This window comes from Sturnira hondurensis, unplaced genomic scaffold (genome assembly GCF_014824575.4).
Source record: "Sturnira hondurensis isolate 20B ecotype Veracruz unplaced genomic scaffold, ASM1482457v3 Scaffold0024385, whole genome shotgun sequence".
In the NCBI taxonomy this organism is placed as follows: Eukaryota; Metazoa; Chordata; class Mammalia; order Chiroptera; family Phyllostomidae; genus Sturnira; species Sturnira hondurensis.
This window is the reverse complement of record NW_028097016.1, coordinates 1,796,873-1,820,751: the sequence shown is the minus strand read 5'-3', so window position 1 is coordinate 1,820,751 and position 23,879 is coordinate 1,796,873. Positions and strand designations below refer to the sequence as shown.

General features: G+C 56.9%; 2 protein-coding genes across 3 annotated transcripts in view; both read right to left on the bottom strand.

Moving 5' to 3' along the window:
* The window catches only part of MYO7A (myosin VIIA), a 78,964-nt gene extending 77,299 nt beyond the window's left edge, over window positions 1–1,665 (bottom strand). For both annotated transcript variants that reach the window (XM_037038385.1, XM_037038386.1), the window contains exon 1: window positions 1,447–1,665. The gene's annotated coding sequence lies outside the window, so the exon portion shown is untranslated. The remainder of the gene's footprint in view (window positions 1–1,446) is intronic.
* A 3,243-nt stretch (window positions 1,666–4,908) lies between these two features.
* CAPN5 (calpain 5) overlaps window positions 4,909–23,879 on the bottom strand; it is a 49,438-nt gene continuing 30,467 nt past the window's right edge. The window contains exons 4-13 of the mRNA XM_037038398.1: window positions 17,654–17,862; window positions 14,446–14,638; window positions 13,561–13,754; window positions 12,940–13,017; window positions 11,138–11,333; window positions 9,968–10,090; window positions 8,598–8,794; window positions 7,634–7,749; window positions 7,033–7,169; window positions 4,909–6,158 (exon numbers count right to left, since the gene is read on the bottom strand). Coding sequence (XP_036894293.1) covers window positions 5,976–6,158; window positions 7,033–7,169; window positions 7,634–7,749; window positions 8,598–8,794; window positions 9,968–10,090; window positions 11,138–11,333; window positions 12,940–13,017; window positions 13,561–13,754; window positions 14,446–14,638; window positions 17,654–17,862 — 1,626 coding nt within the window. The 3' untranslated portion in view covers window positions 4,909–5,975. The remainder of the gene's footprint in view (window positions 6,159–7,032; window positions 7,170–7,633; window positions 7,750–8,597; window positions 8,795–9,967; window positions 10,091–11,137; window positions 11,334–12,939; window positions 13,018–13,560; window positions 13,755–14,445; window positions 14,639–17,653; window positions 17,863–23,879) is intronic.

Below are 23,879 nucleotides of genomic sequence, written 5' to 3'. Positions count from 1 at the left end.
CAGGCTGAGCCTGCCTACACCCTTCCCGAGCACCCACTGCTATCAGAGGGAAGGCTCTACGCCCCCAGTCTGGCTTTGAGGCCCAGCACCATGTGGCTCCTACCGATGGCTTTGTCTCCCTCCCACAGCTCCCTTCCTTCCCCAGCCCTGCACTTGAACCATCCCAGCACTCACTGCTCCTTCAAAGTGCCAGTCCTTGTCATACCTCCTGGCCTTTGCATACACTGGCTCCTCCACCTGACTGTGGCTAGTAAATTCCCACTGGTACTTAGTTCAGATGGTGCCTCCTCTGGGAAGCCTTCCCTGACCACCCCAAGGCTACCAAGCATCCTGATATTTCCCTCTATCCAACCCTAATTATACATATTATGTCATCTGGTCAGGGTACATCCCTATCTCTGACCCCAAAATCGGAGAGCTAAGCCACGGCAGGGTGTGCTTCTGCCCTTGACTCGCACAGCACAGGACCAGGCTTGGAGACACTCCAGAAGGACTTGTGGGACTGAGCATGGCGTCTGCAGGCAGCTGAGCCCACAGGCCCTGGAGTGAGGTCCCCCAGCCCCCTGCCTGCCCCCGGGATGAGCATCAATTTTTCACAAGTTGCATTCAGAGGCACCGGGGCATTTGATCCTCTGCCCATGACACTGCCTGACACCCGAGCCCTGACCCCTGCCCTGGAGCTCTGGGCCACAGAGGGCACGCAGTCCCTCTGGGACAAGCACCAGGCCTGCCTGTCTGGCAGGGAAGGGGATGCAACGAAGGCCATGGGAGCTCTGTCTGAAGAAGAAGCCTGGTTGCCGGGCAGCGTCCTGCTCCAGCATGACCCACCGGAGCCAGGCCTTCCATTAAGATTCCAGGCCTTGGGCGAAGACATGGAATAGAAGGACCACCCATAAGAAAAAAACTGAGATTGACAGTTCTTTTTCCTAAAAAAAAGAAATAGTCCATGTTCAAGTTTGTTGCTTTATGAATTGAGAAGAGGAAATACAGAACTGCTTTTACATCTTGGCCACCCCTGCCTTACTGCGCCCCACAGTGGGCGCTTCGTGTTCCCAGTTCACAGACAGGAACCTGAAGCTCAGAGGAAGGAAGTGACTGATCCGAGGCGAGAGATGAAGAAAGAGACAAAGTGCTGGAGAAGGGCCAGAAGGACTCCCTCTCTCGCTGCCCCCCGCATGGCTGCCCCAGGCCCCAGCCCTGGGCAGGGACAATCCAGGGGACACCATACCCCTTGGCTCTTCTCTTCCCCAGGGTACAAACCTCCGCTTTTCCAGGCTCAGGACAGTTTCATTTGATGGCTTCCAGGGCCCCCAAAGGTGGCGGAGGCCCAGATCAGGAGCAAATGGCTGTGGTGGCAGGGGCTCCAGGGTGGTCCAAGCCCATGACACCCCCTGAAGTCCAGCAAACCCTTCTCCCAGTGCCCAGGACAGGGCAGCCCATGCTTACCTGGGTCCCAGCTGCTGCTCCCAGGGGCCCAATAGCCTGGGTGCAGCCGCCGCCTGCCCAGAGGGCTCGGGAAGCTGGGGTCAAGGGTCTGGGACAATCTGCAGACACTCGTCCTCTCTTCTGTCTTGCTCCAAAGCTTGCTCTGGGGGCGTCTCCCCCAGTCTTTCAGTTTTTCACTGTGACTCTCCCTCTCGGTCTCTCTCTTTCTTTCCTGCCCAGGTCGGCTGTCCAGCCTGCACTGCTGCCCTCTCTCCCCACTCCAGCACCTGCCCCCAGGAGGCGGAGTCCAAGGGGCCTCCGAGGTCTGAGTGCCGTGACATCAGCTTGAGGGGAGGGCCGTGCAGAACGCCAGCTGCCCAGAGGGAGGCAGGGCACCGGGATCTGTCTTGGCTGTCTCGTGACCAGCTTGGGACCTCGGCTGGGCCACCCCTCCGGGCCGGCTGCCTCCTGTCACTTGCACTAACAGCACCTGCCTCTCAACTCCAGGCAGGAAACCACATCCTGATCCTGACTTGGTCACTGATTTGCCTAGTCTTGGCCCCTGCGCCCCTTCCGCCAAACCCGTTTTCTCCTCCAGAAATGGCTGTTTGAGAGGAAGGACCAGACAGGGCAGGACGTCACAAACCCCCCAGTCTAGCCCGTTTCTCCCCCACCCCTGTGTACACACCGCCCTCACCCCCTGCCGCCCACCGAGGGCTCGCTCAGGTGTGTCTCCCGAAGCTCCTCACTCCACCACTGCCCCACAGCCTCTGGGGAGGACCGGGGAGGAATGTTGTCTAAAGTCATCCAGGGAACTTTCTCAGACCGGCTGACCTGGGGCAACCCTGCACGGAGCAGGGACGCATACAAAGGAAAGTGAAAAGCGTGACTTTTAAGGGGTGGAGGGTAAACAAGGAGGAGCAACACGAGATGTTTGTCCTTAGCACTGGCAAAGACAGTAACGTCGACGACTCCTGGCTGAGTCCTGGCACTGCCTCATTTCCACCCTTTGCCTGCCCCGTCAGCGTGGGCTCCCCCAGCGGCAGCTAGGCCTGGGCGGAGGGAGTTGCTCTTTGGATCCCCAGCCTCAAACGGGAAGGTTTGCAAGGAAAGGACTAGTTCAAAGGATGGGGCGCCCATCCCCCAGGATACAGTGGTCCTAGTGCGCCACCTGCTGGTCACAGGCATGGCTGCCCGATGGCAACCCTTTGGGAGCAAGGCTGAGCACCCAGCTCTGCCTGGAGAAGTGACAGCAGGGGGACTCAGCCTCTACAGACCCAGGGCTCCCTGTGACCCAACAGACCTGAACCCTGAAGACTCCTGGATGCTGGGGGTGTGTCTGGCCAGATGGCCTTCCCAGGAGTTGCTGCAGAACACAGTCACCACAGAACACCATCGCCACTGCTAGACTCAGGCTTGCGGAGACAGCTACCTACCCTCCCCCAATCACCTCTTGCTGAGCCAGAATAGGAGGGCAAGTGGCGTCAGCCCTGCACAGATGGGAAAACTGAGCCCCGAGAGGCAGATGGTGCCCCAGGCAGGATGTAGGTCTGAGCTGTGAGGGATGGGCGAGGAGTGGAGCTGAGTCGGGGTATGTGGCCATCTCCAGATGCTGTAACAGTGACAATGTCCTCAGCACCAAGGGCCAGGCTTTGCATTAAAGTGGGCACAGAATTCATAATGTCCTTTTTGCAGTCATATGAAGAAAATCTAGGAAATGGCCTTAATTCTTTTCCTCACTTCCATGCTAACCCCGTCACTGAGTCCTGTCCACTCTGCCTCCAGGACTCTGCCACCCTTGGCTTCTTCACTCAAGCTGTCTGCCCTGCCCTCCTCACACCCACCTGCACCCCCACAAACCCAACTCCTCTGTCCACGGCCCCTCACGCAGCTGCTCCTCACGACTGGATCAGATCTGGGCCTTCCTCCCCCTAGTGGGCTCCCACGCCACCCTACCAGTGGGATGTTTGTCCAGATGAGTGTTTCTATCGGTCTTCCCGCTGGTCTGCAGACTGCTCCAGAGCAGGGAGTGCGGCTGGTCCACTGCATCCCTAGTGCCTGGGATGTGGCTTGGGATGAGGCCAGTTGAGGGAATAACCACATGACCCCCAATGACCTCAGCCCACAGATGCAAGGGACAGGCAGCGGGGTCCAGCCTCAGCTATTACACCCAAGCCCTCCCTCACATTCTCTTTGACCAGAGAACAGGCACCTGGGCCTCAAAAATACTCCTCCCATTATCCTTACTCTCCAGAGGGACAGACAGACAAAGCAAGGTGTTTCTGGGGTTGTGGTAATGTTTATTCTGAGAACAGGTCTCCCAGACCCCAGGGTGGGCCCTGAGGGCAGTGCAGTTCAGAGCCGGTGGTGTGGACCAGAGGCCCCACCATCTGCAGACGGGGACTGGGCCCTGTGGACTGAACAGGCGGCACGCACGGAGCAACTGCTCTCCCACCCACCCTCCAGTCCCAGCCTGGAAGAACTCCAACCTCACCGGCCCCATCCCCAGGACCTCCTGGGGACCAGGGGCCTCCACACATTCAGGAACCAGCCTGGCCCACCAGGAGGGGCAGGAAGCAGGGGCAGGGCTGCAAACAAGTTCTGTTGGGGGAAGGGAGCAGGGCCCAGCCCCAGCGCTAGAGCTCACAAGTCTGCAAGTGGATACTGGTTTGCTTCAAGGCCCAGGTGGATGTGGCTGAGAAAACACCCAGACGTCGGCCCCAGAGGCCCCAAGCTGGCGTATCCAGCCCTCACCTCTCCACCCCAATCTTGTATTCATTTGAAACAGACATTGAAAAGTGATTCCATGAGTGTGCACGTGTGCACGCACACAGGGATACAGAGAGAGGTTATGGGTGTGCCCTTATTTACACTTGTTACTGAGAGTGCTGACAAACAGGAATCATGGGCCCCACTTTACAGAAGGGGGAAATTGAGGCACAGGAGGTTTGAATGACTTGCTCCTGGTCTTCGGCAGGGTCCTGGCCCCAGGCCCAGCTTTCCCAGGAGTCCTCTTGCCCTCCTTGTTGTCCAGTTCCTGGCCCTCATGGGGCCTGGGGCCAGGACACGGGAGCAGAGCCGGCCACGAGGTGAGGAGGCAAAACCAGGGAACCAGCACCTCCGGCTAGGACACTGGACCGAAGAGCCAGGAAATCCAGGTTTCCAAAGGGATTCCCGTTCCTGAACCGGCTGAACTCTTCCACTGCTCTGCCTGGTCTGGAGCCCAGGAAGGGCGCGGGGAGACCCGAGGCAGGTCACAGCAGCAGGGACTGGCACCGGCTTGTCACACATCCGTGTGCCCAACACCCTCTTCCTGACCCACCTCCCGGCCTCTTCTGAGAAAGTGAGACTCCTCCCTGTCCCTCCCCAGGTGGAACCCAAACAAAATCAGAGGAAAAATAAGAACAAAATAAAATCAGCAGACCACAGACCTGGAGTTAAAGAAGAAAAACAAGATTCACAGGCTTTCAGCTTTCCTTTAAAAACAACAAAACAACCCTTGGTTAAAATGGAGAGGTTTAAACCAGAAAGAATATAGAACGTTGAGGACTGAAAGGAACAGTTTGGTCCGGCAGCAGGAAGACAGCCTTGCTGCATGTGGGGGGATGTTGGAGAGCCCCTGGTCAGGGGACGGATTTACCACGCTCCTGCCATGCCTAGTGGGTGACCTGACCCCGGTGGGCTTGACATCGGCACCCCGCAGACCCCTCTCCCTGGAAAGCCCAGGTCTGACAGCAGAGGGGGGGCCACCTGCCGGGGCCCTGGCCGCTAAACTGGGCGCATTCCTCCTGATGTCAGAGCAGTGGAGACGGGAAGACACCCTTCCTTCCATCACTGTCAAAACTTCTCCAGGCCCTTAGACCAGAGGCTGGGGGCGAAACCAGAACCTGGAATGTGAAGGTAGCTGCGGCTCCTCTGGGCATCCGCGCAAGCCGCCTCAGAGCAGAGGTGTGGACCGGGACTGTGGGCAGGGCCCCGCCCCACCCAGGGCCTCACGGGTGTCCAGTGCTCACTTGACAAATCTCTGTTGAATAAATACATGGATGGGCAGGGAGGTGGCATTCGAGAACGAACACGTGTCACCTGCACAGTCCCCAAATTCCAGCCTGGGCAGGGACCCAGCGAGAGCCAAGAGTCCTTTCAAGATGCCTAGAAAAGCAGATGCAGGTGACAGAGAAAGCGATGCCGGTGGCCCTGGGGCAGGCGCAGGACAGGAGTGGCGAGATGGGGCTCAGGCAGGTGGCAGTTTGTGTGTAAACAAGTGGCATCTTCTTGGCACTCGTCGCAGACAGCAGGCCTGGGGAAACCTTTCCGATGGACAGAGCCCCTAGTGGTGGTGACGGTGGGGAAGGAGGCTATGTCAAGTCTTAGCCAGGAAGACTCCTCCAAGAGAAAGGAATGCTTCGGGTCCTTAGGACACAGGCCCAGAGACGAGCGGAGACCTTCCAAGGTCACCCAGCGAGTCAGTGGGAAAGCTGGGAAAAGGACCCCAGTGTCCTGGCTCCCGGCCAGTGCCTGGCTGGGGACATGCAGACGGTGGGTGGATGGCGTCAGATGGCTGTGAGGGAGGCACTGCTGAGGAGGCTCACAGCGATGGTGCCTGGCAGGTCACTGGGCTGCCGGCTATTGCGATCTCGGAGGTGAAGGGTGTGCAGGGCCTGCAGGTCATCCGGGTCAGCCTTCAGTTGCACCTGGCCCAGGAACTCATCCTTCAGGACTCGGTGGTTCCAGACCTGGGAGGAGACAGAACGTGGCGGGGGCGCTGGCAGCGGTGGCAGGGCCCAGAGTCCCTCTCCTGTATTGCTTCTGTCTCGCCACAGCCCCTGGGCAAGGCCATGCCCCATCCAGAGCCTCAGGCCTCCCCCATGACTGTCACAGCTCCCTTCCACGTATACAGTTAACTCTGTAACTATTGACTCTGCTGTTGACCTTGGGTGACCTTGAAGAGTGACACACACACCCATTCCATTTTCCCTATCTTTAATATAAGGGTAACAACCCCCAAGGGATTCTCTGGCCCCCTTGTCTATGGGTCTGTGATTGGACCCAGTGGGACCAGTGTGAGGAAAACTGGGAAAACAGAGTGTCCCCAGTTCATTCACAGACGGTTTCTCAGAGGCAGATGCTGGCCTGGGTCTGGGGGACAGAGGGATCCCTGCCAGTGAGCTCAGAATTGTCCCCCGGCCACTCGGCCTAAGAAGAGAGGGAAGCCCGGCCCAGGGACCTGGCTTCTGACCCCTGCCCTCAGGAAGCAGCCGCCCCACCACAGGCCATCCTGGTTCAACCTTTCCAGGTGAACCTCAAGGGTAACTTGAGGAACGGATCGCAAGGCTTTGGAGCCAAGTCTGCAGAAATGGCCATTGTCCCTGGCCGGAAGACATCCTGCTGGGTCTCAGAATCACACCAGCTAATCTCACTCACCCACTCTACAGAAGGGACTCGGGGGCAGCAGACGGGGCAGGCAAGATAATTCCCAAGGCCACGCCATGCTAGGGACAGAGAGGCGGAACCAGAACCCAGCATTCCCGGGTCCTGTCGCAGGTTCTGCCACCAGGGACCAGCCCCTCTGAGTGGGGAGGGGCAGGCTAGGGGCTCGAGCAGGCTCACCTGGACAGTGATGGGCCGGCCCGGCTTTTTGCGGTAGAAGATGCCCTTCACGTCGTACTTGGGCGCCGAGGTGCCCTTCTGCACAGCCGAGTGGACTTTGTCCCCCTCACACTTGATGATCACATAAGAGTTGGCCCCTAGAGAGATGGAGGGGGTGATGGGGTGAGGGTGGGGGCTGGGGCAGGGCCCAGGTAGGATGGATATCTGGGAGGGGAGGTCCTCTCACGGAGCAAATCCTGGCCTCACGAATTCAGAGACAGGAGGAGACACACCGGAATCTCTGGCCTCCAGGCCTTTACCCGTGTTGTTCCCCCGCCCAGTATCCTTCGGGCCTACTCCACTTCACCAGGCTTCCTACCTCAGTGCCTCCTCAGCCCTGAGAAAGGCCACTCCCGTCAGGAAGCCCGCCCTGAGCCCTCCCTCCCCACTGCCTGTCCCTGTGCCTACTGCCCCACCTCACCAGAAGACGCCCAAGAGGAGGAAGCAGAGGGTTCCTCTCTATGCACCCGGCTGTGTCCCAGGGCTGGGCCGGAGTGGATGTCAGGCAAGGTTCTCCACCTCCCTAGGGCGGGGGTGGGGGGCTTTTCCTGAGCCAGCGCACCTGTTGGGGAGTCCTTGAGACCAGCAGCCCTCTGGACGTGCACCTGGGTCACCAGCTGCGGGTAGCCGCACAGGGAGCTCCAGCAGGAGCGGGGTGGCTCATCCAGGCAGAGCTCCCTGGTACAGAGCCCAGGACAAAAAGGAGGAGGTCAAGGAGGGGGGTCAGGAAGATGGAAGATGGAAGGTTCAAGCAGAGGGGAGGGGAGAAGAGCACTACGCAGTCAAGACATTGATTGTTCTGGGCAAAGCCCCTGGGCTTCCTGCTGCTCTATCTTCACCTAAGGGTGTTCCATCTTTCCCAAAGGAAAAGCAATTTACTGAGCACCTACTATGTGCCAAGCTCTCTGTTGGGATGCTACAGGAATTATTCGTAAACCTCACAAAGCCCTGAAAGGTAGGCGACTATTTTGTCCATTCTACAGATTTGGAAGCATCAGGCTCGGCAGGGGGAGGCACCTGCCCGCACAGCTGGTGAAGCTAGGCTGGCAGGACCGAGGCCCACCGGTTCCACCACACAAGCTGCCTCCCGCCGTGGGATGTGGGTAGGCGGCACCGAATCCAGGCTGCCCATGCAGGCAGCAGGGTCTGCGCCCTCACAGGAGTTGGGGGGCTTTAGCAGTCCACCTAGCCCAACTTTACCACTGGCTACAAGGTCTTGGAAAACAACCTCAACCTCAATCCCTAATTTTGCCCTGTAGAATGGAGGGGTTAGGCCTTCCAGCCTGGGTTCGAGAAAAGCAAATGAGTGAAATCTTCTTTGTTACTGTGAAGTGCTATGCACACATGAGACAGAGGCTGGGACAAGGGGCGGGGCCTGGTGGGGAGAAGGAGTTAGGCCTTGGGGTGTGTGGAGCAGGGTTCTATGCCTGGGGCTGACACTGAGCACCGCTGGGCTGTGGACTCGCGGCCAGCCTGGCGTGGACCTCAGTCCCACCCACCCTGGCCCGGAGTCCGTTGCTACGCACCGGCAGTTGGAGGGCACGTCAGTGAAGACCCGGAGCAGGAACTCGCCAGCGTGACCGGGCTCGAAGGTGGTGGGGATGATGACGTAGCGTCCCGCCGGCTGGTCGGTGCGCAGGAAGACGCTGCGCGAGTTGATGTAGATGGAGCTGGCGGCCCTGTGCTGCAGGCTGTGCATGCGGTACTGGCGGTTCTCTTCCACCTGAGGGCGAGGGGACTGGTCTGGAGCTCGGGCGCCACCCCCACCCCACCCCCCACCTCTCCCTCACCACCGTGAAAGAAAGTGATAGAATCCACTCACATAAAACGCCCAGAAGAGGCTGATCTACAGAGACAGAAGTAGATGAGTGTTTGCCAGGGCTGGGGGAGGTCGGGGAGGTGTGTGGGACTGGGTGATGAGGGATAAATGGGGTTCCTTTTGGGGTGATGAAAATGTTCTAACATCGACTGTGGTGATGGTTGCACAACTGTATAAATAACTAAAAGTCACCACACACTTGAAATGACTGAGTCATATGGTATGTGAACTCTATCTCCATTAAGCTTGTTAAAGAGGAGGAGACAACAGGAATTCCCCCGACAACAATGTCTGTGGCGTTTCTGACTGTCACAACAGAAGCAAGCGTGACTATCTGCCCAGGTCACAGCACGTGTCCATGAAATGACCTTGCACATCGCCAGCATATGGGACATGCTGGACAACCACTAGAACAAAGGCCGAGATAAGCTGTATTCATGTCAGTGAAGGTCAGACACGTCATGTCAAAGCGCCAGTGCAGCAGCACACCACACATGGACCAGCACGTGACATGGGCACACCGGTGGCCTGACCAAGCATGCCAATGCCAGGCTCATGGCTCAGACCATGAGCGGGCATTTCCATGTGGGGTCATCAGGTTCTCGCTGCCTGGATGCTGACCCTGTACAGTGGGCGTCACAGCATGTGGAAAGTACTTGGGTACCAGGCCAGGAGGGCAACCATTGGTGAGCCTGCCTGGCTCTGCCCAGGGCACCTCCCCTATGCCTAGCAATGCCTCCAATTCAGGGAGACCCAGAGCCCTGGGGAGGGGCCTCCTAGAGCCCGGCCCCACCCACCAGCCACCTTTCCCTTCCCCACCCACTAGGAGTCCAGGCCTGTGGGTCTGGGGCAGAGATTTCAGGCTGGGGGCCACCACAGCATCGATCCCAGGCAGGTTGGGCCCTCTGTTGAAACTGCAAACAGAGCCCCTGCCACAGCAGGTCCATGGGGTCAGCCTATGTATGTGGTCGGGGTGGCAGGGATGACGTCGGTGACTAGGGTGTTCTGTCCCCGGTGCAGGCGGTCTGACTCCGGCTCGCATGCTCCCCTGCTCCCCTCACCCACAGCAGCCCTCACCTTGTAGATGTCGAAGCCAATGACCAGATTCTCGCCCTTGCCGTCCCGACGGGTGGACTGCTTTGGCCGCTGCTGGATGCTGATCAGTACTTCATCTTCTGGCTTCTTGACATCAAAGATGTACTGCAGGTTCGGCCGAGGAAGAGACACCACAGTGAGACTGTGCTGATGAGGGGCTTGCTGGCACCCAGAGGCTCAGCCCAGAGCCAGGCCCCAGCTCAGCTGTGTGACCTTGGGCAGGTCACGTTGCTCCTCTGAGCCTCAGTCCCCCATCTGCAAGATGGGCCTAAAGTGGCTATCCTGCATGAGGGGTGGGAGGGTTGGATGAGATTATCATGCCCGCATGCAGCCGGTGCTCAATAAAGACACACCAAGTGTGGGGACGATGCAGGTTGCAGGGGCGTGACCGAGGAGGCTGCAGGGAAGAGGCCCCTGTGGAGGAGCCGGCCTGGCCAAGCTCCGCCAGAAGGAGCAGCGCTGTGTGTGTGAGAGCAAGGGGTCTGAGCCCCCGGCGCAGCCTCTAAATACCCCTGTAGCTCCGCACAAGACACTTGCTCTCAGAGCCTGTCTCCTCAGTTTTGCCATCTACGGGTCAGACTGAGAGGCTGGGGACGACCACCCAGACACACCATCCAACCCTGCCTGCAGGGACGAGCGCACTGAGGCCCACAGAGGGCCAGGGTGCGCTGGAGGTGCTGGAGGAGCCCGGGGCAGGACAGTGGCGAGGCCCCCCGCAGCTGCCTGAGAGGCAGGGTGGGAGCCCCCGAGAGTGCCCACCTGCGGGTTCTGGAAGAAGGTGTCCTTGTGGTTGATGCAGCCCCCGCTGCGGTTCTGCCATGGGTCCTCGTGCCGCGTCCAGGCCCCGTGCAGCCGGGCCTCCTCCCACGTCTTGTGGATGCTCAGGTAGGACGTGTTGATCAGGCGGCACTTGATGATGTCGGTGAAGTACCGGCACACATCCTCAAAGGTCATCCTGGGTGTGACAAGGGGCTGAGCCAGGCGGGTCCCCCCCGCTGACCAGCCGTCCACCTGCCCTGCATGCTCTGAACCGTGACTCACACCAGAGTGAGCACAGACATGGCATCACGCAGACCTTCATGTCTCTTGTGGCCTCAGTTTCCTGCTTTGTAAATTGGAAATGGCTCTAACAGCAGCTGCCCATCTCNCTACCTGCGGGTTCTGGAAGAAAGTGTCCTTGTGGTTGATGCAGCCCCCGCTGCGGTTCTGCCATGGGTCCTCGTGCCGTGTCCAGGCCCCGTGCAGCCGGGCCTCCTCCCACGTCTTGTGGATGCTCAGGTAGGACGTGTTGATCAGGCGGCACTTGATGATGTCGGTGAAGTACCGGCACACATCCTCAAAGGTCATCCTGGGTGTGACAAGGGGCTGAGCCAGGCGGGTCCCCCCCGCTGACCAGCCGTCCACCTGCCCTGCATGCTCTGAACCGTGACTCACACCAGAGTGAGCACAGACATGGCATCACGCAGACCTTCATGTCTCTTGTGGCCTCAGTTTCCTGCTTTGTAAATTGGAAATGGCTCTAACAGCAGCTGCCCATCTCCCAGAGCTACTGCAGGAACTAATGAACGCAATAAAGGCACGCTGTACAACTCCTGGCAGGCAGAAGCAATTGCAAAGGCCGGCTGTTACAAATAGTAATAGCATGAAGAGCTAATATGCATAGACCTCTACAGTTCATAAAGCATGTTTCCACCGACTACTTCCAGGCCTGAATAAACGAACAGGTGGCAGGAACCCCTTGGTCAGCTCGCTGCAGTGGTCAGGATGTTGCCTTGGTCACTGCATGCTAGGCACATTTCCAGGAGCTGGGTGGGGGAGAGGGAAGTGCTCATCCTCCTTCAAGTATGCACAAACAAGAATATGCACATATACGTGCCATATGTAAACACATATGAGAAAGGCCTTGGGAAGAAGCCCCTGGCACTGATGAGGGGTTTCTATTAGTAGGTTTTAGTTCAACTGAGCCCGGAGCCAGACTCAGCACAGTGGATCTCCTCCATAGAAGTCCAGATTCAAGGGACCTGGGGGAACCCCGACACCTGCAGAAGGGGTCCTCACTGGGGTACCAAGGTCACTGCCATCTGCCTCTGGGCTGCCTGGGGCCCTCACGGCACCCACTACACACAGGGGACCCAGTACCCCTCCCAGAAGTGGCTGAGTCTCTGAACCAAGTGTCCTGCTGAAGAATGACGCTGAACCTGGCACACGGTCGGAACTAAATGTAGGCTGAGTGAAGGCAGGCTGAGTGAATGCAGGAATGACTGAATGCAGGAATGAATTAATATAGGGTGAATGAATGCAGGGCGATGAATGAATGCAGGAATCAATGAATGAATGCAGGAATCAACCAATGAATGCAGGGTGAATGAATGAATGCGGGGTGAGTGAATGACTGCAGGAATCATTGGACTCTTTAAGTGATGCTGTGGCCATCTCCTCAGCCCACCCCACCCATGTGCCTCCCTAAACTTCCTCTTCCAAAACCCACGTGTGCACTCTTGCCTCTGGGCTGGGTCTCTGTCCCTGACCACCAATGGATCCTCTGCCCCCCAAGTCTCGGCTTAGGAGGCAGCCCGCCCCTCCCCCCACGAGGCCTCTCCTCTTCCCTATCTCCTCTGGGCCAGCAGGTGGCCAGCAGGTGGCTAGCATGCCCCCTACCCTCTGGTCCATCCCCACCTGCTGGCATCCTAGCTGGGCTGCTGCAGGGCCCAGCCTGGGTGCTGGAGCAGCCTAGGGTCTCTCAGGTGGGCAGAGGGGACAGCGGAGAGGAAAGGGCTTACAGAGCAGGAACCTGCTCAGAGAGAGAGCATGACTTGTGCAAGGCCATACAGGGAATTGATGGTGCAGCATTTGCTAGAACGCTGGCTCCTCCCTCCTCATCAGTGACCCCTGCCCAGCGCATAGGAGGTCCTCCCTCAGCCCCGGACGTCCACCTGGGGCAAGAGCACACTCACCAGAACTCGCCATCATCCTGTACAGTCACACCCATCTTCTCCCGCTCACTCTTGCTCACCTTCTGCCACTCCTCTGAGCTGGGGTGTGAGCACAGGGAAAGGGGAAAGGAGAGAGTAAGTGGAGGGTCCCCGCCAGGGCAAGGAGGATGAGGTATGTGCAGCGCCAGGCCCCCATCAGTGTGGGTGTGGTTGGGGCACCCAGGGCCATCCCAGCCCCTAAGAAGCTTGTCTGCCCACTCCCACAGGTCACTAGGGGCTGTCATCACGCCTGGGCCTGGAGGTCAGGGAACAGGGGGGACAAGACACTCAGTGGAGGGGGTCTTCTACTGGGGCCAGGTCTCCTTTCACCAGGCTGAGTGTCACCCCCACTCTCACCCCTGATGGCCTCCCTCCCTGCATCCTCTCTGACCCCCATCACTCTCCAGACTGGTCTGTGTCCCCAGCTCATCCCACCTGTAGGCCTTTGCCCACACTGCATCCACTCCCCATGCGCCCACTCCAAAGTCAGTCTCCTCCTAATGTCGTCCAACCCCTAACCTCCTCAGGAGGCCACCCCCACCAAGCCACCCCCACCCACCACCTGAGGTCGCACTGTGCCTGCACCCCCACCCCAGGCCTCACGTGTCACTCCAGGGCCCGGTCCACTCTCGCTCGCCCCAGGGGTTGCGCAGGCGGATCATGTCTAGCTTCTCCGACTTGAAAAAGGACAGCAGGCCATGGCCCAGGCGCACCTTGCGCACATCGGTGATAGCATATGCGTGGCCCTTCACCAGGCCACATGCCAGGCGGGCCTCCATGTCCGCCGCTGTCAAGGCCTGCGAAGACAGGGTTGCTCAGGGGCAGGGAAGGCTCGAGTTGAGCCAGGGGCCACAGCGCCCCCTACAGAATAGGGAGAGAATGGCAGCCCCACAGTGTTTTGCAAGCTGGGTATTACAATGTTAGCTTGAAATCAACCGTGGTAGGACAGTTTGCACCATGGAAATCAGCAAATGCTACAAATCATTTTTCCAGAAAGCCCATTTATCAGCACAGCACTTGGTTAGCCAAGCCAGGGTTCAAAATTCAAATTCTACCTTCATTGAGCCCAGCTTTCCCGACTGAAATACGAGCAGTCAATGAGTAAGACTCTTGAACTGCCCAGGCCCATGCCAGCAGACAGTAGGGCTCCCTTCCCCCACCTGAAACCTTGACAGAGGGACTCTCAGATATACAGACACTCATCACCCCAATAGGAGAGGGCCAGAAAAGGGGGGTGTTGGTCGAACAGTATGGGCAAGGCATTTCATAGCATAGGGGGCTAGGGCAGGGGGCTTGGGGCTTGTGCTGCCCAGCATTGGGGAGAGGCCTGCACCCTCCAACTGCTCTCTTCCCCCATGAGGCTGGGGGTCTGGATTTAAGAGCCAACCTGGGCAGGGGCTCTGCCTGGGACACCACAGCCACCTCCCACCCCTGTTAGGGTTGACAAAGGGGAGGGGCCACCGCTCAGGTCTGGCTCTGTGTGCCCACCTTGATGGAGGCACTGATGAGGCCTCCCCGGCTGTGCACCTTCAACACGCGCTCAAAGAGCGCGTTCCTCTTGGCCTCGTCGTTGGCGTAGTCGCCCTCAGTCAGGTCGATGGGCTCGGAAACGCCGCCCGTGAAGTCCACCAGAGCGTCTGCCGTGTTGCCTCCATCCAGGGCCTGGTAGCAGCCTGCCAGCCTGGGGAGCAACGTGGAAAGAATTCCCAGCTCGTGGTCCCCAGCCGGTCTAAATTCTTCACATTATAGGGGCTATTTTTGGGACTCAGAGAGGTCAAGCAAACTGCTTTGGTCACACAGCAGGCCACAGCAGGACCAACACTTGTCCCACTGAGCCAACCGTTTTATCACTCGAATCTCCCTCAGCCGTAGCAGCCGTCCAGACAGCTATCAATTCTTTACAAAAGTGTTAAAAGCTCGTATGTCTTTTGACACATCAATTCTGAATGAATAACATTATTTGTGATCACGTAAAATGAGAAATCACCTAAATGTCCAACCATAGGGAATTGGCTTTAAAAACCGACCCTGCACCTCACTCACTCAGTAGCCAGGGAGCACAGCGCTGTGAAGGAGCTCTTGGGGCTGCCCAGCTGAGGGCTTGCTTGTTACATTTAGGAAAGTAATAAAGTTGGGTTCCCACTGTGTTTAAATGCATTCATTAAAAAATATTAAACACCTACTAGGTGCAACACACGAGGCGCTAGGGACATAGCTGTGGCTCCTTATCAGATGTTAGGAAAAGGGTTGGGGTCTTAAAGGCAAAAAAACACTTAAGTGACTGTTAGAAGCGGAATGGGAAACATAACAGAATACTGTTTATGTAAATTGGAAACAGCAAGACAGGTGTTGCGAGATAACCTACAAACAAACAACAGAAAGCACCCAAGCATCAAATATGTTAAAAGAGTTGCCCTGGTGCGGGTATGTGGGGGAAAAGGCAGGAAACGGAGACACAGAGTAGGCAGAGGAGGGGCCCGTGGGGACCACGGCTGTGGCTGGCGCTCTGAACAGAGGAGGGGCCCCAATGACCCAAAACAGGGCAGGGGAGTGGAGGGGCTAAAGAACACCCAGGACTACAGGACACGTGTGTTACCAAACGTTTGCATGATTGTCTAATATTTTCTAGATTTGCTGTAACAGACACGCATGAGTTTTACCATTTAAAAAGTAAATTAGCCCGGGCTGGTGTAGCTCAGTGGATTGAGTGTGGGCCTGTGAACCAAACATCCATGGTTTGATTCCCAGTCAGGGCACATGCCTGGGTTGCAGGCCAGTTCCCAGCAGGGGACACAGGAGAGGCAACCATACACTGATATTTCTCTACTTCTCTGCTTCCCTTCCCCTCTAAAGATAAATAAATAAAATCTTTTTAAAAATAAATAAAAAGTAAATTAACAAGCAAACATAAGTGGCGCAATCACTTGGTGGTTGCTCAAAACCGCAAACATAGAACCGTACAGCCCAGGTGGCTGAACAATGCCCCCCTGTGTGTGTGTGTGTGTGTGCTCATTCCTGCCCCTGCCGATGGATGCTCTGGGGAACGATGCCTCTGTGAACACCGGTGTGCAAACGTCTGCTTGGGTCTCTGCTTTCTGTTCTTTGGAATATACACCCAGCGGTGGGTGAATTGCTACAACATGACTGGACCTTGAAAACATTGTGCTCAGTGACATAAGCCAGACTCAGGGGGACAAATACTGTATAATTCCACATACATGAGCTACTTGGCATTGGCAAACTCAGAGACAGAAAGTCGAATGGAGGTTCTGAGGGACCCGGGAAGAGCGAAAGGGGGAGGTGCTGGTTATCGGGCATACCACTTTGGCTGAGAAGGATGAAAAGACCGGGCATAGATAGTGGGGTGGGTACGAAGCATTGTGAATGTGATTAATGCCACGAAACTGTGCACTCAAAGACAGTTAAAATGATGAACAGTATATTTTACCACACATCAAAAATCTGTGATTTAAAAAGAAAACAAGCCCTGGCTGGTGTAGCTCAGTGGATTGAGCACGGGCCTGCGACTCAGACGATCGCGGTTCGATTCTCAGTCAGGGCACATGCCTGGGTTGCAGGCCAGTTCCCTGCAGGCCAACTCCCAGCAGGGAACACGCGAAAGGCAACCATACATTGATGTTTCTCTCCCTCTCTCCTTCCCTTCCCCTCTAAAGATAAATAAATAAAATCTTTAAAAAATTAAAAAAAAAAAGAAAACAAAACAAAAATGAGCAAGCCCACAGAGTGGGTCTCCCAAGTGAGAGGAGCCGGGCCTTGACCACTAGGGGGCAGGCTTTGCTTTCTTAGGATTAAAAATGGAATGGGCTAGCAGGGGTGTCTGACCTGCTGCCCAGGATGGCTATAAATGAGAACCCAACACAAATCGTAAATTTACTTAAAACTTTTTTGCTCATCAGTTTTCATTAGTGTTTGTGTATTTAATGTGTGGCCTAAGACAACTCTTCTCTCTGTCTCTGTCTCCCTCTCCCTCTCTCATACGCACACATACACACACACACACAGTCCCAGGAGACTGACAACTGGGCTGCGGAGGAGGAGCCAGGCTCCAACTGAGCTGGTGGCTGCTCTCCGACCCTCTGGCCCTCCTGCCCCAGGCCAGTCCCTGTCCTGGGCCCAGGCAGGTCACTCAGCCCCAAAAGCTTAGCTAGCCGTTGCTCCTGCGTGTGCTGGGGACCCAGGGCCCAGCGCAGAGCAGGAGGAGGTAGTCAGCAAACACAGAATGGATGGACAGTCAGACAGGCAGATGGAGAGGTGGACACTCATTCACGTCCCCAACAAGGCCTCCGGAGGGCTCGGCAGCTGGGTCTTTGGGAAAGAACCACAGACCTGAATGCGAGGACGGATCAGCCCACAGCGACTGGCAGGAAACCTTCCCAGACTCGACCTTCTCAGGTCTACGTGGGAGGAACTATTCCTCCCTCTGTGGGCTGGTTGTGGGGACCTGACAACCAAGCACCTGGAGGCCCTTCGGTCTAGGCCCCCACCCTGCCCAGCGCAGGCTCAGCTGGCCATGCCCTGGGTGCCTGGGCTCTGAGCACACCATGGCTTCGCACCAGCCTCCGACTTCTCTGTGCCGGGAGCACTGGCAAGAGGAACCCCATACTGAACCCATCTGCAGCACCACCCTGGCCTGCCCACCGGCCCACCTGCCCACCTGCCCACCACTGGCACCTACTTGGCATAGGCCTTCTCCACCAGGGCACACCAGAACTCGTTGCGGGAGTTGGAGTGGCAGTAGATGAGCTGGTTGTTGACTGTGGGCAGCCGGTCATCGATGACCACGTCCACCCACTCCCCAAAGCGCCAGAAGTGGAAGTGGAAGATGCCCGCGTAGGCATCGGGCTTCTCGGGGTCCCACTCCTGCTCCTTCCAGTCGGGGATGACCTGGATGCAGGGAAGAGGATGGGGACACGCTGAGGTTGCATCTGCTTCCTGGGGAACTAGGGGGCACGCCTCCAGGAAACCAGAATGGGAAGGAATCCTGGGTGTGTGTCCCACTCTGCCCCCAATAGCGCAGGACTTGCTTCTCTTCACTGCCCTGCATGGTTGGAGTCTCCCTCCAGCTCTGTCATTCTGAGACCCTGTGAGCTTCCCTGCTCCCTTCCTTGTGCCTCCCTCTGCTTCCCCCCCTCAGAATCAGATCATACCCCTCCCAGCTCCTGCCTGGTGAATAGGGCCACAGTCTCCCCGCCCCCCACCTCCAGCCTGAGACAGAAGCGGCCACCACAAAGACAAAGAGGGCCTCCTCCCTCTCCCCACCCAGGCAGGCCAGTCCTAGCTCCTACATTCCACTAAAATCCGTCTCCTCCTGTCCCTCCCCCGGCACTCCCTGGCCCAGTGCCCCATCTCCTTGCTGGCCCAGGGACACTGTAACAACATCAGCAGCCACACTGCCTCCAACAGGTACAGAAGCAGAGTGAGCTTTCTGATCACGTCACTTCCCTGGAAAATAAGGTCCAAATGCCTACAGAGCTGTGCCCCCTCCACCACCTCCCAGGCTGGAGTCTCTCCCCAACCCCCAACTCTACCCCCTGCTCCTGCTCCAGGCTCTTCCTCTGGTTGGGGACTCGGAACCTGTTCCTTCTCCAGCTGACTCTCACTTGTCCTTTAAGGTCCACCCTCCTCCTACAGGAAGCCCTCCTTGACTCTTCAGACTGGGCCAGCACCCCTGCCCTTGAGTCTCATGGCCTCTGGTACCTCTCCTCTGAGACACTAATTCCAGTTATAATTAAACAAGTATGGGACATTGTGAACAGCTGTGACACAGTTGCTGGAATGTCAACACTCTGAAGGCAGGAACACATGGGACTTGGTCACTGCCATCTGCCAGCACTGAGCCCAGGGCCTGGCCCAGAGAGGGTGCTTAATGAACACACGCTGGCCGAATGAATACGTTCACAGGCATCACATGGGGCTCGAACAACAATTACTATGATGGACCATCTTAGAAATGCCAGGGAGCAAACCTGTGACTGCCACGGGTGGTGTCAGTGTAATTCCTACAATAAACTCATGAGCAGATTACTATTATCCATCCCTACTTTGTAGATTTAAAAAATCAAGCCTCAGAGAGGGCAAGTAACTTGTCCAGGGTCACACAGGTAGAAAACATGCACATTCTTTGTTAGGTAACACCGCTCTTTGCATAGCCCCATGTGGGCCCTGGGGACCCAGATGAATCAGACATGGCCCCGGCCCTCCAAAGAATCCCAGTCTGGGGAGAGGCAGGCACACAGGGAACATTTGAGCCTTGGAGAGAAGTGGGTGAAGGGCCCAACCTGAGGAGCCAGCAGCAGCTTCTGAGCAAGTGTCCTGAGAGCTGGCAGTGAGTGGCCCTAAGCAAATAAGGGCAAACAGAGGCAATTTGGGCATCAGGAGGTGGGCAGGGAGGGAAAACCCTTCACTCTGCCAAGTCAGGGGGACCTGCCGGGCCTGCTGCTCGTGAGGGGAGCGGGGCTGGGCATCACTGGGACCATGCGCGGCTCCTCTGGAAAAGCACCACTCCCAGGAATGCATGGTGGACGTGCAGGCATCCGGACCGAGGAACCCAACGAGCATCAGGAGCCTGAAAACCCCGGGACCCAGGCCAGCCTGGGCCCAGAGGCCAAAAGCTGTTCCCTAGGCCCCACGCTCATTAAAGATGTTTTTGTTTGTGTGCCTTGTACCGTCAACGGGGTGTTGGCAAAGAGAGAAGCTCCCTAGCGGGACATTCACGACTGAGGAAATGAAAACGCTAAGCACAGTGTGAGGCGCCACAGCCACCGACACGGCCTGCTAGCTGCCGGGGCAGGCTCGTCCATCCCATCGCCCTGACCCTCGCTGCTCTCTTTCTGGCCAATGCGATGGCCATTGCTGGCAGAAGCTGCCCAAGGGCACAGTGAGGGAGGCAGGGTTCACACCCAGGGCTTCGGAGACTGGCGCAGCATCTGGAACCCTGCAAGGGCTTGATTTGGCTGGTCCCTTCTCCCTCCCCTTCCTCACCTCCCTTTCCAGGCAACTCCGTGTCCTTCCTAAGTAAAAACTCCCAGACTGGCCTCTACCCTGACCCCTGGCACTCTCTCCTGCTTTGTTCTCAGGACAGAAAGTTGTATCAAAATGGGGCACATGCAGAGTGGGGATCTCATCCCCACTACACAGACGGAAAGGCTGAGGTCCACAGGGGAGCAAGGAGTTGCCCAAGGGCACAGAGCCACGGGGAGTCCAAAGTGGAGAACACAGGCCTGGCCGCTACACCTCTGTCAGCTCCTCCTGGCTCTGAAAGCCCTGAACTGCCTGGGAATGGAGGAGGGCACAGAAAGGGGAGCACCGAGGAGGGGGAGGAAAAGCCCTCACAGGGCACTGGGAGGGCCTTCAGGGGCTGTGGGAGGATCATTAGCCAAACCCAGAGCTTGGCTCTGAGCCCTCTCTGGTTCAGGATCCATCTAATAAGGCTCCAGGGCCCAGAGGTCCTGAGTCGGGAATCCTCGTGGGCCTCACTTCCCCCTTCTGCGGCACTGCCATTGGGCGAGGCAGGGGGTGGTGGGCCCCAGGAGGGCCCCTCTGCTGCCCGCAGGCACCCAGCAAGGGAGATCAGACTTTCCGGGAAGAAGTGCTCTGCGGGCACACAAACTCACTCCCTTTCCCACAGCGTCTGGTCCTGCCAGAAATCCAGGAAGCAATCAAAGCCCCCGGGCGCCTCAGAGGATGCAGGACCAGCTTGAAGGGGCTCTGGATGGCCAACGGGCCAATCCGGGCAGTGGTGGGGGTAACAACTTGGATGGATGAAGGCACTTCGGGTGCATTTGCATCCGTGAGATCCGGACCAGACCTAAACAATGAGTCACTGCTGGCAGGGGACCAGTTCGTTGTGAAACTGGAAAGTGAAGGGGAAGAAGGGCGAGCTTATCTTGCTGGTTCTACACGGACTGCACCGGAGAGTCACCAAATAGCAGGTGAAGGGAGGTTTGCATCTGGAGACAAATGCCAGCAAAGAAATGAGGGAGAAACTAGAGCATTAGGCTCCCACTATTTTGCAACCACTGGCGAATAATGGATTTATGAAATCGTGGCTCTGAGCCCTCTGTGGTTCAAGGAGCCAGGGAAAAAAAGAGGAAAACACCACAGAAAGAGAGAAAAACAGACATTACATGCCTCCTGAGAGAACATCGCCTCTGAAGCAGTTGTGCCAAGTAAAATTTGAGCCAGACCCTCAGCAAGGCTCTGGAGCGAAACCCTGGCTCACAGGAACGACGGGGCCCCGGGAACACGCACACGACACCAGGGAAACAAGGCCTGCAAAACACAGGCGCGGCAACGCCCCCTTATCCTCGGGGAATCTGTTCCAAGGCCCCCAGTGAACGTCTGAAAGTGCAGATCCCTCTCCACACTGTTTCCCTGTACATACACACCTATGATAAATCTTAACTCATAAGTCAGGCACAGTGAGATATTAACTTAGCAGAAGTTTAGACTTAGTAAATATAAAGTATAGCCCTGACTGGTGTGGCTCCAGTGGGCAAAGCGAAGGGTCCGTGGTTCGATTCCTGGCCCCATGCCTGGGCTGTGGGTGTGGTCTCCAATTCAGGCAGAGAGAGGCAGCCAAATGATGTTTCTCTCCCTCTCTTTCTCCCTCCCTTCCCCTCTGTCTAAACATAAATAAGCAAAGTATATTTTTCCCATATGGTTTTTTCCTGTACGTGCATACCTAGGATAAAGTTCGATTTATACCTTAGGCACAGTAAGGGACAGCCTGTTGACACGGGGACAGTTGGTTTGGTAACAGAGATGCGCCCTGAGCGACTAACAGAAGGTACCGGTGCAGCTCGGGTACTCGGCACAGAGGGATGAGTCACAGCTGGGCGGGGTGGACCCAGACAGCACACGATTCCACCACGCTGCTCAGGGCAATGTATGATTTAAAACATATGAACTGTGTATTTCCGGAACGTTCCACTTAATACTTACAGACTGCGGTTGACCATAGGTAACTGAGACCACAGGTAATTGAAACCACGGGAGACGAGACCGCAGATCTGGGGAATCACTGCTGTCAGAAGCCGTGCGGATGGCCGGCTTCTTCAGCAAACAGATTGCAAGGGACAGAAGACAACGTGAAGTGGAATCAAACGACCATCGTTACGGACCTTTGGTTTGGGCCTCGTTTACACAAACAAACCGTCCAATATACACATTCATGGCACAAATTGTGAACCAGAACATTTACTGGGAATTTGATATTAAAAATCAGTGTAAAATTATTTTAGTTGTCTGACAGCAGCGATTTCCAACCTTTTTCATCTCATGGCACACTAATTATTAAAATTATGCAGCACAACAAAATATATAACATTTTTTGCCAATCTCACAAAAAAGAGGTATGATTTTTTTTAAATTTGATTTATTTATCTCTAGAGAGGAGGGGAAGGAGAGAAATATCAATGTATGGTTGCCTCTTGTGAGTACCCTGCTGGGAACTGGCCTGCAACCCAGGCATGTGCCCTGACTGGGAATCGAACCACGATCGTGTGGTTCGCAGGCCCCCGCTCAGTCCACTAAGCTACACCAGCCAGGGCTAAAATAGGTATGATTTTGATTCATTCACACTGGATGGCTATTGTCATTTTTTCACTTGACAAGTCCAAGAGAAAAGGTCAGTGCCTCCGACTACACACACAGTCAGTACTGCGTGTTTTAAAAACCTATTGAAAAACCTCATGTTATGGCATTACGGTCAGGGATTTTTGTTTGTCTTGAGCAAATCCTTGTCATCCAAAAATGCATCCAGAAATATGATTGTACCTCGCTTGGCGGGGCAGGGGAGGAGGGGAAGGAGGCGGGCCGAGCATGGACGACGCTGAAGCAGAGGGGTGGGTCCGCAGCGCCCACTATGCTGTCTTGTGTGGTCTACAGTGGAGGCGCCCCATCACCAGGGACACGGGCTTCCTGGCCGGTGCTCATAGGTGCGTGGGACGGGTGTGCTGTCCACCTGAGCCCTGAACACCGCCGCCTTAGGCCCCACAGCACCCACCTCGAGGTGGCGATGCATTCGGCCACCTCGGCTAGGCACCTGTGGCTCCCTGCAGGGACCCACCCTGCTTCTGGTCCCTTAGAGGATGAGCTGCAGGGGCGTCCTGACCCCACACTCCCCTTAGACACCACTGGGCAGCTCCAGCTCTTCCCCTACTCACTGAAGGAGCTGGTGGAGGGCAGGGCCGTGTCTCCCTCATGCCCAAATCCCCAGCGCCAGAGCTGGCTGAGTCTCTCTGAGAGGGCGACTCCCAAGCACTGGCTTTTGTGAAGCCCTGGCTGAAAGGTGACCTTGCGTATGCTAGCAGACACCACGTCACCAACTGGGGTGTGTGGCAGGGACAAGTTTTGACCAGACCACCTTTCCGGTGTCCGCATCTACCGACCCTTCTGGCAGGACTGGTGTGAGAACTAAGGTGGATCATGGCCTGGGAGGCGCTGTGGAAATTGTGGAGGGCTGTGCACACCTGAGGGGTCACCCCTGTCGGTGGAGGAAGCGTGTGGTGCACCCACACAACATTCCCAACCTCAGGGATGGAGGGAGCTGTGAGGCCCAGCGGACTTCCCTCCCCTGGGGAGAAAGGGAAACCTCCACGACAGCCCCCAGTGAGGCCTGAGGGGTCGAGGTGCCCCCTTGTACTGCCCAGACAGTGAGGTAAGGATTGTGTGGGATTTGAAGCACCCCTCCCCACCCCCACCGGCCTACTGCAAGCCCAGGGGACCCAGTTAACCATGACTCAGCGCAGAATCACTCCGAAAGCTCCACTCATGAGTGCACCACAGCGCCCCCTGGTGTTCCTGGCACCTGGTGCGCCCCCGGGATTGTCCCTGGGGGACTCCCACCGAAATCCAAGTGGCAGGGCTCCCATCCTGCTGGAACAGGGGCTCACCTGGGC